This window comes from Leptonychotes weddellii, chromosome 14 (genome assembly GCF_054177405.1).
Source record: "Leptonychotes weddellii isolate Sample4059 chromosome 14, ASM5417740v2, whole genome shotgun sequence".
NCBI lineage: Eukaryota > Metazoa > Chordata > Mammalia > Carnivora > Phocidae > Leptonychotes > Leptonychotes weddellii.
In genome coordinates this window covers 12,682,187-12,698,541 of record NC_138382.1, presented here as the reverse complement: position 1 = coordinate 12,698,541, position 16,355 = coordinate 12,682,187, and the positions used below count along the sequence as shown (strand labels likewise).

General features: G+C 38.4%; 2 protein-coding genes across 2 annotated transcripts in view; one reads left to right on the top strand and one right to left on the bottom strand.

The window, feature by feature from the left end:
* ANXA1 (annexin A1) overlaps positions 1 to 16,355 on the bottom strand; it is a 403,624-nt gene that overhangs the window by 196,933 nt on the left and 190,336 nt on the right. The gene's annotated exons all lie outside the window — the stretch shown is intronic.
* The window catches only part of ALDH1A1 (aldehyde dehydrogenase 1 family member A1), a 56,207-nt gene that overhangs the window by 21,932 nt on the left and 17,920 nt on the right, over positions 1 to 16,355 (top strand). The window contains exons 4-9 of the mRNA XM_081802846.1: positions 1,982 to 2,111; positions 3,985 to 4,046; positions 5,621 to 5,749; positions 7,109 to 7,222; positions 11,436 to 11,538; positions 13,778 to 13,962. Coding sequence (XP_081658972.1) covers positions 1,982 to 2,111; positions 3,985 to 4,046; positions 5,621 to 5,749; positions 7,109 to 7,222; positions 11,436 to 11,538; positions 13,778 to 13,962 — 723 coding nt within the window. The remainder of the gene's footprint in view (positions 1 to 1,981; positions 2,112 to 3,984; positions 4,047 to 5,620; positions 5,750 to 7,108; positions 7,223 to 11,435; positions 11,539 to 13,777; positions 13,963 to 16,355) is intronic.

Here is a 16,355-nt window from a genome sequence, read left to right as displayed (position 1 = left end):
TGGTTAAGCGATTGCCTTCGGCTCAGGTCATGATCCTGGAGTCCCGGGATCGGGTCCCGCATCGGGCTCCCTGCTCGGCGGGGAGTCTGCTTCTCCCTCTGACCCTCCTCCCTCTCATGCTCTCTGTCTCTCATTCTGTCTCAAATAAATAAAAAAAAAAAAAAAAGGAAAGATTTCTACCAGCTCCCGTATAGAAATCGTACATACCATTGAGCTTATTCTCAAAGAAGAATCTGCACGCTAGTTCTGGATGATGTTATTCTACTCCTGTATTAGATTCTACAGTCTAAACCTTGGCAAACTGCAAGTTAAAGCAACTTAAACAAATTTCTTTTCTCTATTCCAGAATTCCTTAGAGCCTTTAACAAGGTCACACGCAGTGAAGATCCTGGAATAATATACTGGGTTTCTTCAACTTACCTGACCACTGAACTCTTTTTGTGGAAAATGTCATAGACTTTGTCAAAGGTTCCCAGAGTATTTCTCTAAAATAAACTTATTTCCCTTTAATCTAGCCCACCAAGAAACTTACTACATGGCCGCTTTTTCCCTCCTGAAATATACGTGTTCACAGTGGTCTGGATTAAATGATGTTCTTTTTACAGGTGAAGAAGTTGAAGAATAAAGAAAAAAAAAATCAAATCATTTGTGTATTTGTAAAAACTGTATTTATTATGTATCCTGCTTTTTAAAAAACATTTTGGCAGTTAGATGAGTCAGCAAGTAAAATGGGTGGAGTGTTTCCTTGTTTTCTTTTCAATTAGTCATTACAGTAAAGCCAATTGAAAACAAACCAATACCAAGATCAAGTTTCAGAGCAAATTCTTATTACCTTTAGAATCTTATGCTGGCAGTAACAAAGAAGTCCATATACATATTTTTAAATCAACTTTAACAATTATAGTTAATCAAAGATCTATTTATTATTCAAAGGTTCGGCATGATTCAAAGAATGCAAAAATATGGAGTTAAGAAGTTATGCACAATAAAATTACATTAACCAAAATGTCATGTAGGAAGAAAGCAGAATTTGCTAAAACTTGGCTTCTCTTATGTAACTGCTCTGTGGATTATAGAGTGCTCGCTGTCTCTGTCACCATAAGATCCAAAGGGGGAATAAGGAGCAGGCACACAAAAATCATGTTCGATTAAGTTTTGAGATGGCATGCAGCATAATGCAGAGACAGAAGACTGTATAACAAACGAAGAACAATTTTAAGTTTTCACCTGTATATTCCTGCCCCGGCAGGACACAAGTCCCAAAGAGCTCTTAAAGTTCCTGCTGAAGGAAAGAAGAAAAGAAACTAGGTCATCCGATAGATGGTTAGCTCACCGGACCAGAAAATGTTGTACTTTCCAGCCTGACCATTCAAACAATAATTATGACAATGGTGGCAAAACTAGGAGTTTCACCATTCAAAGTTCTGCTGAAGAAAACTCATGAATGAAAGATCCAGGGATCACTGAAGTTTGCATACATTGGTTGTATCCGGATGGATTGCAAAATCAAAAATAATCACTGAGGCACCATTCATAGTCATGACACTAAATTGTCCCACAGTTGTATTTGTACAATAAGTGAAATTTTGCTGGGGCTCTGATCTGACTTAGGAAACTAAGTGCCACTCACTCTCACCAACTGTGTGTCCTTCAAATTGGGACTGATTCTTAGAAATCTGTCCAGCCAGAGGACATTCAGAATGAGATAAAAGGAATGCTAGGGTATAGAAACAAGAATCTTATCGCCCTTTTTATCTGTATCTTGTTATGTGACCTTAAGCAAGTCTAAGCAAGTCATTTTTACTTTTTTTTTTTTTTTTTTACCTCCTTTGTAGAAAGAAAAGGTTATACAAAATGGCTTACAGGATTTTTTTCTATTTCCCAAATTCTCTAGCACATGATTATTCAAAATATTAACTCTTGATTTTTTAATTGAAAATGTTTATGGAAGTTTACGTTTGAGGTTTGATTTCCTTTTCAGACAATGGAATCAATGAATGGTGGAAAACTATTCTCTAGTTCATATCTGATGGATTTGGGAGGCTGCATCACAACATTACGCTACTGTGCAGGGTGGGCTGACAAGATCCAAGGCCGCACAATACCCATTGGTGAGTAGCTGTGAGAAACCACCAGGGGTGAGGGTAGGCGCGAGGCGATCGCCGTAGAGCTGAATTACTCCGAACTCTCCCTTTTAAAAATGTCAGCTGAAAAGCAGACTGATTTTCTCCTTGACTTTGAGACAATGCAGCTTTGAGCCTGGGAGTTCTGCGAAGATTTATCAAATGTTTTTTTCAAATTGTTTCAGCATAATCGTGCAGAAGATACCACTACAGATATTTTAGAAATATTCAAGTAAGAACATTTTTATGCCCACAGTCACTGAATTAGGGCAATTGTCTCTCTAACCGCCCACACTTTTCACGGTCGGCCTCGAATGACACGGTCGGCCTCGAATGATTTACTTTGTATTCCCATAGTGAAATGTACACCCTTTGTATAATGTAATTATTTAAGTGTCTTTGCGTGTTCCTGTGTGGGACAATTATGGTCATCTGCACCTGGTCTCACTCAGTAGAGTTACAGTAGATTAATTCAACAAACCAATTCATACTGATTTATTTTAAGTAGCTTCAAACCGAGATGAGACTGTGTTTACAATAAGCTCAGTTTAATGGGACGCCTGGGTGGCTCAGTCGGTTGAGCGTCTGCCTTCGGCTCAGGTCATGATCCCAGGGTCCTGGGATCGAGTCCCGCATCGGGCTCCCTGCTCCGCGGGGAGCCTGCTTCTCCCTCTGCCTCTGCCTCTCTCTCTCTCTATCTCTCATGAATAAATAAATAAAATCTTTAAAAAAAAAAAAACAATAAGCTCAGTTTAAGAATTTGCGTGACAAAATGTATGTATGTGTTTTAGTATTTTAGCAGAGAATGCTAATGGGAGAGGGATATAAAAAAAGTGTCAATTGGGAAAACATTATGGGTAGAATTTAATTCATATAAATTTCCTGGCTCTAGAACTGCGGCACCCTCCAGGATGGGCATTTTCAATCTCATTCAAGCATCCAGCAGTAAGTTAAAAGCAATAGCCAGGAATTAAAAGGGGAGAGTGAGAACATGGTGTTAAGAAGAAATGAGGCTATTCTCGAAATTTCTTTACCCTCTGAAAAAATGGGAGAAACTATTTTAAGTACAAATAGACTTGATAAGGCGGTTTCTTGCTATGATAGCCAAGAAGCTTTTGTGGGAACTAGAACAGAACAAAACAGAACAAAAAGCACAATGTAACCTCAGGATGACCACATCAAACTTTGAGGCATATGAATCAATCAAATCCAGATTGCAAAACAATGTCTTTTACTTCTGGCATTTTCTTTTTCTTTTCTTTCTTTCTTTCTTTTCTTCTTCCTTTCTTTTCTTTCTTTCTTTCTTTTTTTTTTTTTTTTTTTTTTTGATGAAGAGATTTGCTTTTATTGTTTGGTAGGAAAAAAAAAAAAAGCACCTTTTAGAATAAGCCAGTAGGCTTGTAGGGAGATATTTTTTAATTCTACTCTTTTCTAATTTTGTCATTTTTACTTCAAAAAAATTCTACCATTACTGATAGAACTGTCAGAAACAGAACTCTAATAAGTTATTGTCTTAGCCACACACCTTGTACCTTTTTTCTAGTAAACTTCGAGAATGAGGATAATTTAAAAAATAGCTCTCCTACAAGATCAGAGAATTAAATATCTTTCAGATATATTCCAATTTTGCATCTTTGCCTTGACCTACATCAGTTTTACAGTTCCTCTCATTTCACATTACTATTGCAGCACTCGATTTTTCATTTCGTAAGTGGTTGGAGATAAGGGGGTTATTTTTATTTCTTTATTTGTTGTTTTGTTTTCAGTTATTGTCTACACCTTCTTCTCACATCAACCCATGACCATTCCTTGAATGTCAAGCATATTTGTCCACAAATGATTTGTGTGTTTTATTTTGCAGATGGAAACTTTTTTACTTACACGAGACATGAGCCTGTTGGTGTATGTGGCCAAATCATTCCTGTAAGTTGGTCTCCTATATGATTTTCAAGCTTAAAAAAGAAAAAAAAGAAAAAGAACTCTAATTCTATTTCATTTGGTAAAGAAATTTTCTCCAGCACATAGGGATTCTTAGATATTTGCTAAATGTGGAACAAATGTAGTAACTGATGAGCTCAGGTCTCCCTGTGACTGAACTCTTCGGATATGAAGGAGGTGGTCCAGAAATATATCTATATTGTGGGGTATCACTTGAGTGTGTTTTGATATTACAGCATTGGCCTATCTTAGCCTTTCACTCTGTGATTTGTTTTTAAAAAACTGTGTTATATACTCTTTTTAAGACCCATGCTTCACACGTATGTAACAAAGCAGCTATTGTTGGCTTCTCTCTGTAGGATGCCATTTTAGCAAAGCAGTATGGCCTACTATTCTCCAACACAAATTATCTCCCCATTGAGACTTCTCATCATGGAAAAGAGTAGCAACCAGTGTTTGAGTCCTAAATGCATTTTTTAAATTAAAGTGGAAGAAACTGTTGGAGCACTGTATGGATTATCCTACCTTTAGCTGTATTTTTAAACAGAATCATGAAGATTTTCTTTTAAACCCAACAAATGGGAGACGATCTAAATGATTTCACCGACATATTCAGAGAAGCCAAATAAAAAGATGTTAAAGTATTCTGAAGCTTTCAGCTGGGAAAGCGTCAATGACTTATCTTCTGCTCCAATGAGATTGAAATGCATCCATAGCCACATTTTGAGTGAAATTGCTCATTAGTTCAAAACTCTCAATAAAACTAATAAAAATTACACAGTCTTGAATACTAGTAATAGCTAATATTTATTGCATGCCTATGATGAACCCATCACTCTATTAAGCCTTTGGCCCACTTTCCTGAAGAATCCTCATGATAACCTTTTGAAGTAGAGAGGATTTTTATCAGCATTTGCAGATGATGAAATCATGCATGGAGAGCATGTAACTTGTCTGAGCTCACTGGGCTGGTCAATGACTGAGCTGAGATTTGAACCAAGTTCTTAGCCACCAGACCCTAGACTTTTTGTCTTTAGCAAGATATTTGCCTTAGAAATAAACACTGCTACTACTACACACACACACACAACACACACACAGTTTTATTATTGAAATATAGTTGACACACAATGTTATATTAGCTTCAGGTAATATTATTATTGGGTACATGGTTACAACAAATGATCTATAAGGAGGGAGGAATAATTACACTTTTCAAAGATGTGCAGATAACTTACAATATGTTTAACAGTCAGGCTTGATTTTTAAACCATGCAGTAATTTTTTTTTTCCTCCAGTAGATGAAGAACTCAAAATAACAGCACTTGATAAAATTTTTTGGCTTTCTTCCACTCCTGTCCCATATCTACTTTACTTGAAGCTTTCCAGCATTTATCAGTTGCTTTTAGCAATGAACTTAATTTGAAGACACCAGTTGATTACACAAAACTACCACAATTATTATTCCACATCTTTAGGTAGTGAATAATGTAGAAGTTAGATTAGCAAATGGGGCTTTCAGCAATACAAAGAATCTATTGTTCCCTGTTGCTTTCTAGTGGAATTTCCCGCTGGTCATGCTCATTTGGAAGATAGGGCCTGCCCTGAGCTGTGGAAATACCGTGGTTGTCAAACCTGCAGAGCAAACTCCTCTCACTGCCCTTCACGTGGCATCTTTAATCCAAGAGGTGAGTTCCCCAAATCAAAATATGTGTGAGAACTCAGGAACTCTCCTTTCCACTATGAAGGCCTCACTTGGTGCTACATAAACCACTTGCCAATGGCTCTGTCCAGATGAGGACACATTGAATATGGCCACCAGCTGAGATTTCCAACAGTCAGCCAAAATGAACTGCCCAAATGGAGACAAGAAGTCAGACTCAAAGGCTTCATGTCAAACAGTCACCTTATGATCACTTTTAGTTTGTTTCCTTAGCTTAACTCATGAATGCGAAGTCACGTTGAAATTGATGTATCTTTCTTTCAAATGTTGAAATGAATACTGGTTTCTAACTGGCACTAATGGCCTGGAGGTTCTGCAAATTTTTTTAAACTAATCCCTCCGAAGGTTGGGGCCTGTGTGCCAATATGCTTGCTTGTAATATTGGGCCACATAATTTTTTAACATATCTTTCCATGAGGGGACGTGTTTATATTCTGTTTTCTGTTGTGGTTTTCTCTGCATTTACCTTCTTGCTCAAAAACTGGCCAAAAAAAAAACACATGAAATTTATTTTCATCAATTATCCAGGTTGGGTTACTGTCTTTTTTCTTGCAATGTCTTGCCCTTTGTCCTTCAGATCTTTCCAGAACTTAAAAACCAGGCTTTAGTTACTAGAAACTTAAATTTAAAAAATCTGAACCTAAATCTTAAAACTATTCTTCACTTCAAATTTTTTAAAAAAAGGGAGGGCAAAAGAAATGTCAAAATGGGGCATTTTGATGCCAAGAACATGAAATTTCAATGTGCCCATCTCAGGTACACACTGTTTTCTCCCTGATCATTCTTTAACCAGGAATGGAATCAAACTGTGAAGCTTAGTCATGCACGGGAGGATAGTTCTTATCTAATGTTTTACTGATTAAATATTGCCAGTAGGAATTTGCAACCCAGTTGGTATGGCCTAAACAATCAATAGCTAGAAACTGAAAATGCAAGATCCTTTTAGCTTCTTAGTTTTGCCAGTAGGATAATAATTGCATTGTTTTCCTTCTATGTGAGTGATTTCCCAAGCTCTTTTCCACACACTATCTTTCTGAGTTACTATTATGAAATCTGAGGCAGCCATCACTGGGGCAATGATCCAGAAAAGTCAAACATGGACTTCTGCCCCCAAGGAGAAACACTTCCCCAGTAATGTAATTCGGGAGGTTTTTTTAAGTGGGCTACAAAATGAAATAATAATAATAGCACTTAAATGAATCATTCTTGGTAGAGAAACTCATAAGCTCAGCATCGGGAGGCGGCTTTGATCCCAGACTCTCCTCTTTTTATCACAGAATTAAATTCTCAGTTCTGTCATAACCATTTTACTTTTTATCCTCAGGCAGGTTTCCCTCCCGGAGTAGTGAACATTGTCCCTGGTTACGGGCCTACTGCTGGGGCAGCCATTTCTTCCCACATGGATATAGACAAAGTGGCCTTCACAGGATCTACAGAGGTAACATTAATTAGTCAGGCCAGTAGTGCAGAAGGTCTGCATCTCCAGGTGTCAGAAGCATGTTTTGTGTCACTGTTTTTAGGCCGACATTTCTCTAAAACAAAAGTTCCTTTTAATGATTTGTTCCTTATTCTAACCTTCACACATGTTTATAGAACATAAGCAGATGCGTTTGAGATGAAGCTGGGTACCTGTCACACACGCGGCCTGCATGAAACTGTTTCTAGTGGGTTCATTACTTTCCCTGACAAGAAATAGAGCTGATGAGACCCTGTCGTATGATTAGTATGGTTTATGATAGAAAATCTAAATTAGGCCGCAGTGATTTGTATGAAGGGATGTAATCGTACCCTGTAGATTATGGAAATTAAAGAGCAGAGCATCACCTTTAGCTCCTTATTTGGGGCTCTCTCTTTCCTGATCACTCTGAAAGGGAGCCAGCGACTCAGCTTCCTGAGTGTTACTGCTGGCTTAGCTTAATTTTTATGCCCCTCCGGCTCCAGCTTGACTTTCCAGAAGGTTAAAGAGCAGGGTCTCAACCATGGGCACTGCAAGAAGAGGCAGGAGGGAGAGAAAGAGGGAACCGCCTGGAAAGTGGAGTTTGGGAGAATGGATTCCCATCTATTGAGATGAGTTTCTGTTGCAAGCAAAAAGAAAGTGGTAAAATCATACCGTATCAAGCAAAAAACAGTTCGAGTCCTCCTGTTGGATGATGTGACATTGTGAGATGTTCAGTGCAAACATCTTACCGGTATACAGTATAAAGGATGAAGAATGAAAAGAGCCCCTTCTTATAAAACTGCTGTTACACATAAGATACAAGACAGGATGTGATAAGATACTAAGAGCTCTATAAGGGCATTCACAGCAAGGAATGATGATGTCTACATAGGGGCGAGAACCTGCTCTGAATTTTGAAGAGCGGTTACTTTTTTAACTCCCCAGAGATTGAGAAGCAAGAAGAACATTCTAGATAACGAGGAGAAGCTAATTTGATTATTTTATATTCCAAATTAGCCACTCCAATATAAAGAAACATTTACATAGAGAACTAAAACGGTGGAAAATAAAATTTTATTTTTCTTGATCTTTTAAAAACTAGATAAATACAAAAATACTTTTTTATGTTTCCTAGACACAGAACAGAAAAGGTTTACATTCTACAAATGCTCATTGAGGTAGGGGAAAGCAAATCCTGCATTCAGGATTCTGTGGACAGAACAACTGGGAATGAGACATGGCAGTAAGTTAAAAAAAAAAAGGTGAAGTCACAGATCAAAATCATAGCAGAGGTAAAGGCAGGAAGGTACAAATTCCTCAGCCTAGCATTCTAAACCTCCATGCACATTTGCTGTTCTAGATTCCATGCCCACTCATTCCCCAGCTCATCTGATCCCATCTCTAGAATCCCTGCCTATTTGTCTTGGCCCATCCCTGGGCGCTTTGGAGCACTTTACTTGCTAAAAGTAGAAAAAACTCTGAGATTAAAAGACTGGGAAACATGTGGGTTCAAATTTTGACTCTACCCCTTTAAGCAGTGTGTCTTCCAAACATTAAGTATCATTGCTACATTGGTATTTCTCATTTTTATGTGAATAATAATAGCTACTTTATTGTACAAAATACAATTGAAGGAGCTAATGAGTAGTAAAATATCGAGCACCCCATAGGGTATTCAGATGTATCTTTTCATTCCTCCAGGCTTTTGCTCACTCATGGCCACACCTACTATAATATGGCTTCCACCACCTGCTGCCTCTTTGGCTTTCTCTGCAGTCCCAGGGGCATCCTGAGTTTTAAACCACCCCCCATGTGTGTTCCCCATTGTCCGTGATCTATAATTATGATAGCTCATGCCCATTGCTTTGTCATTTATCTCTCTCCTTTGCTGACCATCCTCAAAGACTGTCCTAGTCACTGTTATCTGCAAAAACCAGTATAGTAACTACTTCCGAGTAAGTATTAAATAACTAAATGTAACTAAGATGATTTTAGAGGCCACACAGAAAAACCAGTCTTTCTGGGCTCTCTTTTAGCTTCAGGTTTGTTGCTTGGCAGATAGTGGGAAACTTGCCAAGTGCCATGAAAGAGGCAAACCATGGATTATATCTTTTGTGGTCACAGTAGCAATGATCCTCTTTCTAAAAATGCTTCTGGCAAGGTAAGAATTTTAATGTCCCATTAGATTCATTTAAAACAGAATAAAACAAAACAAAACAAAAAACAGAATCCAATGCACATTGCGCAGGATGTGGTAAATTAGACCATTTTCACTTGCTACTTCTGTCTCACACGACAATGACACAACATCACGGGACATATTGCTTACCATAGTCTCGAAGGTTCTTCTCTTTCTTCATTGCAGACCTCTTTAGGAAAAATAATGAACCTTTACTTTTTTCCAAGTAAGGGAACAAAACCATGGAACAAAACTGATGTTTCCTTGTTTTGGCTTTAACTAGACCTTTGGGAAAACTCAAACCTTTTATTTGCCATCGAAACTTGTGCTAAACAAAAGTGTAACCTTTCTCCCTTACTCATACTTCTGGCCACTCTTCATTCTAGTTCTTCCGACATCTGTTGCTTTTAGAAAAATATCTCTGATCTCATTCCCTTCCCTGAGACACAAATTATCTAACAAAGTTTCTCCAGTAAATATTTCTAAGTTAAAAAAAAAAAAAAGATGAAGAAAGAATTTGGAGAATTCAAAGGAGGAAAAGGAAAGAATGTAGGAAATAAAAAATTCTTAATCATTGTAAATGAAAATTTAAAAAGAAGTATATTGTGGAAGGAAAATGGCATATAAGAAAAATTTCAGATAGGATTTCCCCACCGCAAGTCTATTCTCAGTTTCTTTTTATTAACCTATATTAAAGGATTTGATTTAGCACCTGACATCTTTAAATAAGATAAAAACATTGGCAGCTTAATTATTGCTCTGCTCTGTAAGGCATGGTAGCAGTCAGTTCAATAAGCACATAAAATTCAAACATATGCTCAGCAAGCACCTACTTATCTTTTGTTCAGTTGGGATAGAAACTTTTTATTAAAATCTGATGTGTCAAATAGGGAAAAAAAAAAAAAAAACAACCCAGAAGCAAGATAAAATGAATCATCTTTCAAAAAGAAAAGCAAAGATCATTTAGGACATTAGGACTTCAATAAAAATAGTAAAGAGGAAATAGTTATAAAGCAGGCCAGGTCTTAGAGATGGAAAAATAAAACAACTACAGAAAATAATCTTGATGGGATGGGAGCCACAAAGGAAAAAATGAAAACAATGTCTTTCTCTGAAGAGGGGCAACTAGCATTAAAGAAGAAGCCAGAACAGTAGGATTCCAGCTAACTGAAGCAACAGCACAGAGCACAGATCCAATTTCTTTTTTCTAGCTCCACAGTTCGAAGTTGTGGGGAGAGAGAGGAAGGGAGGAACGGAGGGAGGGAGGTGGGGGGAGAGAGAGAGAGACCTGGCAACCAACCGTAGTTCAACAAACCCCCACTGTGACAGAGAGTGCTGAGAAGTATGCAATGATAGGACTTTATCACTGCCACCAAGGGGGTGATATCTGCTTGGGAAATTGATGTGTTTACAAATAATACAATCCAAGGGAGACTCTGAAACAGTTCTTTTGAGGGTTCTATGGGGTGGGGGGGGTGGGAATAAGAGGAAGAAAAAGTCATGTCTGCCTAGAGTCAACAGAGCAAGCTTCAAAGAAGAGTTCAGGTATCAGCCGGACCTCAAGGAAGGCTGGGATTGGGGGCGGCCCGGGTCAGGGTGGGCATATAATGAGAAACAGAGATGAGGTTTAGGGGGCAATAAATATGCCAGCTTGGATAGAGTTCTCTGGATTTCAGTAGAGGGATGAAAAGTCAAGTAGATAAGTGATGGTTGGATCGTGATATGTCCAGTCCATAATAGAAAGATGAAGTTCTGATTGAAACGAAAAATACCTCCTGCCCAGTTCTGTCTGTCAAGATCAGCTGTCATCTTCTATGTATCTGTTCTCATGAGTGTTTTTCTGATTCATCATGTTTATGCTCGGGTGGAGGAGCCTTTGATATCTGAAGGCGCCAAATCTTGAGAAAAGCCATTTAATGTTTCTCCCTACTGGAATTTAACTATGGCACAAACCTCATATACATTTAAAATGCTAAATAAACCCGCGTTCAGGAGAGCAGATTCAGCCTCCTCCTCTGTAATGCTCCATTCCAGGTTGGCAAGATGATCAAAGAAGCTGCGGGGAAAAGCAATCTGAAGAGGGTGACCCTGGAGCTTGGTGGAAAGAGCCCCTGCATTGTGTTTGCTGATGCCGACTGTGAGTGAGGGCCACTCTTAACTTTTCACCCCTCATCGTGGTGTCTGGCAATGCCGGACGGTGACCTTGAAGTTTATAAAAGGGTTTGCTTCTAACATCAAAATGTAAGGCATTAACCAGAACCTAGAATGACTCTTGAAAAATCTCTCAAAATGTCCTAATGTGTCACACCTAGACGAGTCTAATGCAGACACTCTTTCTTCCTGGAGTGGAATAGATTGCCATTTTCGCAGCTGAACTCTAGGCAACCAACTGTCCTGCACTTGGGAGCCGTGGTGTATTTTTTTTTTTAATTCCATGCCTGTAAATATTAGCATTGGGTTAGGCATGGTGACATACCCCCAGTTATGTTGGACTGGGACCAACTGGAGAGATGGCAAATTTCACATTTGTCATTTCCCTTCGCTCTGGGTCATACACACATTGAATGAAAGGGTCAGAAGAGAATAACACTTAGCATTTAAGGAATTTCTCTCCCTTTTTTCCTAGCTCGTGTGGTCGAATTTACATATATTCCATCTATAATTATGATGTGACTCCCCTATACAGTATCCCTGGTTCATTCTGATTGTATCATCGAGTAGAATCCCACAATTCTATTCTAAGTGGGAGTCAGTCAGCAGAAATGGATTGTCAAGCATTCATCTAGCTCTTTCTTTTTTTTTTTTTTTTTTTTTAGATTTTATTTATTTATTTGAGAGAGAGAGCACATGAGAGGGGGGAGGGTCAGAGGGAGAAGCAGACTCCCTGCCAAGCAGGGAGCCCGATGCGGGACTCGATCCTGGGACTCCAGGATCATGACCTGAGCCGAAGGCCGTCACCCAACCGACTGAGCCACCCAGGCGCCCTCATCTAGCTCTTTCTTTGATAGCTGTAGCATGAGGTAATAAACAGAAATGGCTGAGTGTGATCTTAGCCGAAGCTTTTCAGAACACACTGCCTTATTATATATTCCACAAATATGATAAGAGTCCTGATTTTTACCAAACCTCTCTAGAAACTGTTTCCATTACAACTTAAGTAGGTGCGGTTAGTTCACAAAGTAAATATCACAATACTCAATTGCTATAATGTTGAATTAAATCTCCACCATTTAAAAAATTAAAATGCAGAGAAAACCTCAGGTTGTTTAGGATTTAGTGATGACAACCTATTTTTCCCTTTCAAGCCCCATTCTACCGTCTCACATACGTAGATAAGAAGAGTTTATAGGCATGTATGAAATAATATGGAATATTTTAAATAAAGTTGGAAAATGTTTTTCCTGGAACAGGGCCATCAAGGTGGGTGAGTGATTTTGAATATTAATTTTTTTTCAGAAATATCATTTTTCCTATTGATCAGGGTGTCTAAAAATATTTTTAAATTATTTAATGCAACAGATAGGTCATGTTTTCCAATGAATCATGGAACACTACATCAAATAAACAAATAAATAATGAAAGAAAGAAATGGGAATATGAAATACTATCCTGGCACTGTACTAGCCTTTGGAATAACCCAGATTAACAATATTTCTTTCCTGTCCTCAGAGAGACCACAACCCAGGGATGGAAATAAACTTTTCTAACCTTTTTTGTTTTGTTTTGTAACACCTCGATTGAAAAACAGTTTAGATACCATCAAATTCACCTTTTTAAAAGTGGAAAAAAAATAGATAGTTCATGTTTTCCTTGTCATTTAGTTAAAATCTGAGACCTTAGATATTCAGTCATCTAACTAATTATAAACAGAGATTTTTATAAAAATCATGTGTAGGGGTGCCTGGGTGGTTCAGTCAGTTAAGCGTCCACTCTTGGTTTCGCCTCAGGTCATGATCTCAGGGTCCTGGTATCAAGCCCCAGGTCAGGCTCCATGCTCAGCAGGGAATCTGCTTGAGATTCTCTCCCTCTGCCCCTCCCCCCATGTGCATGTGCTCTCTCTTTCTCTCTCTAAAATAAAAATATCTAAAAATCATTTGCAGTGGGATAGGATCTTATGACACTTTCTATATTCTTGGTAGTGTCTATATTAATTTTTTCAGATTCTATATTTGTGGCTATCATTTCCATATTAAATAAAGGATTAGAAAGGTTAATTTGTCACCTGGCTGATAAGAGGTGGGGTGTATTGAATCCACATCTGACTGTGCAACTCATAATTTTTCTATAGCATCCTATTGCCTCTGAGAGCGATGTATACAAATATGTAATCTTTAAAAAAAAAAATCTCTTCTTCAACGTGAGTATCTTCTTTGCAGTGGACAATGCCGTTGAATTTGCACACCAGGGGTTGTTCTACCACCAAGGCCAGTGTTGTATAGCTGCATCCAGGCTTTTTGTGGAAGAATCGATTTACGATGAGTTTGTCCGACGGAGTGTTGAACGGGCTAAAAACTATGTCCTTGGAAATCCTCTGGCCCCAGGAGTCAATCAAGGCCCTCAAGTGAGTATACAAAAGAAGGAATAGCATTCACAGGGGACAAGAATAAAGTGTCCTCTCTAGGTTTGCTTTTTATTGAGTAAGATTGTTTCCTTACCATAGATCTTCCTAGGTGACAATACTGTATCAGTTTGGTGTTTCAAAAAAAAAAAAAAAAGCAATGCATCTAACTCCCAGTGTTAAAGAAGGCTAAACTCTGGGATAAGTACCTGACAATGCCCAAAGGAACAAGGAGGATATGCTACCTGACCTCATGGAGTTTACAGTCTGGAAGAGTTAAAAGGCTAACTTGGGTTTTTCTGCCCATGCCAAGATAGCCAAGTAGGAAAACCTTAGGATTTAGGCAGTGCCAAATATTAAAACCTAAAAGCCCTCAAATAACTCAGCTGGTAAATGAAGTAATATGTTGTTTTATCTTAGTCACATTATATTTTATATTTTTTCATTGGTAAAGTGATTTTCCAATTTGATTTCATAACCCACATCAAAGGTTATAACATTATCAGAAGTTGCATCTTGTCCTAATGCAGAGACATGGACTTTCAAAATAGTGGCTGGATTTAAAATCTAACTTCCCTGAGGCTCTGTTTTCTCATCTGTAAAGTGGAAGTAGTAACACCAATCTTGCAGGGTCAGTGCACAGTGAAATGTAATAATCTATACAAAGCATCTGAGTGCCTGGTTCACAGTATGTGCTCAGATGTCTGTTGAGTAAATGAAAATTGCATGCTTCCATTTATACCTATGGTGACAATTACTATCACAGATCAATAACTTCATATATCCGCTCTCATTGCTCTTGTTGATCTTTGGTTTCCAAATGATTTAAAGGATGTTTCAGTGTCATTTCTCAAACTTTCTTTCTCAACCCATCAACCCTAAGGAATTAAATAATTTGCACATTCAAACACATCAAAATGTATACTTTGAGACTCTTACAATGCCATGCCCTATTACGTCTCATAGACTAGCCCATGAGCTAATGGCCCATCACAAGGTAAAGAGCCCCTGCTACATCCTAGCCTTACTGAGAAGTTCCTGAGGGCCAAAAGGAAAGCCAAATTCAGGTATGGCCAATCTGAAACCTTCTGAGGAAGATTTGTATTTATGGTGAAACAAAATTAGCCAGACTACACTGAGTATGTCCCTAGGTATGACTGAAAACTTCCATCACTAGGCCTAAACTCTGGTGCAAGGCTCTCAGTCTTTCCTGTGCATTTGAATCACCTGAGAATCTCATTAAAAATGCGAATTCTGATGCAGTAGGTCTCGGGTGAGGCCTAAGAAATGCATTTTGCCACCAAGGAACGCTAGAGTGGCTGGCTAGAGAACCACATTGTCAGTAGCCAGACCCTACTCTATGAATTCCTGTATTCTTAGAAGTTATTGACCATCTAAGTTTTCCAACAAACAAATTCTTCCCACCTTTACCTCCCAGTGCATAAGCAAGACAAGGACTGTCCCCAAATATCCACTCTGGTCACAGGCAGGTACAAGTTATGACTTAGGGAATACATCTTAAAATGAAACGCTCCAAAATCATGATTTTTTGAGGCCACAGTGAGATTAATACTTTGGAAGAGGCCAGAGAAGCTTTGCATGGAGATACATGGATCCTTGGCTAGTTGCTGGAAACCTGAATATTTTAACCAGACAGAACTAACACCACCCCTTAGTCTGGCTGTAGTAAATACTAGGCAGCAATTTAAATATCAAACCAACAGTTATTAAACCAACATTACAACTTCCTTGATCTGCTGGAAATGAAGGAACGTTTCCCTTTGAAATATTCATTTAAATATCATGCACAAAGGAGGACTGAGCAACATTGTACCAAATATTGTGCCAAATTTTAGAAAACGGTTTCTGGTTTCAAATAGCACTTAATCTCATTGGATATGGGAGCTGGGCTGTGTGCAGTTAGTTTGTGACCTTTTTCTGGGATTTGGAAGATGAGGAAGATTGCAGAGTCAAAGAAGAAGATAAAGAGCAACACTTTTTAAGTAGTGAGAAAAAACAGGCTGAACTGGCAAGAGGCCCTTCACCTTAACTCCTGGATCTTCAATCTTTTTCCTTTAAAACTTAACCCCGGCCACACCTGAGACAGGGCAGTCTTGACCAGTGATTTGGAGTCCAAAAATCACTAAGTTTTTCAGCCTCCCAAAATTGAGACAATTGAGATAATACATAACCCCAATTCCAGTGCATGGGGGGAAGATGTGTGCTCCGGGTATCCCAGCCCAAACTCGAGTTAGGTTTGCTTTTGTTTTTGCTTTTTTTCCTTATAAAAAATATTGCTTAACAAACCATTCAGGCTCTGTCATTCTTGTCATGTTTTTAGAGGTAGTCTCTGTGATGAAGCGAGATGCTAATAGGACAGGCTAGAAACTGGGATC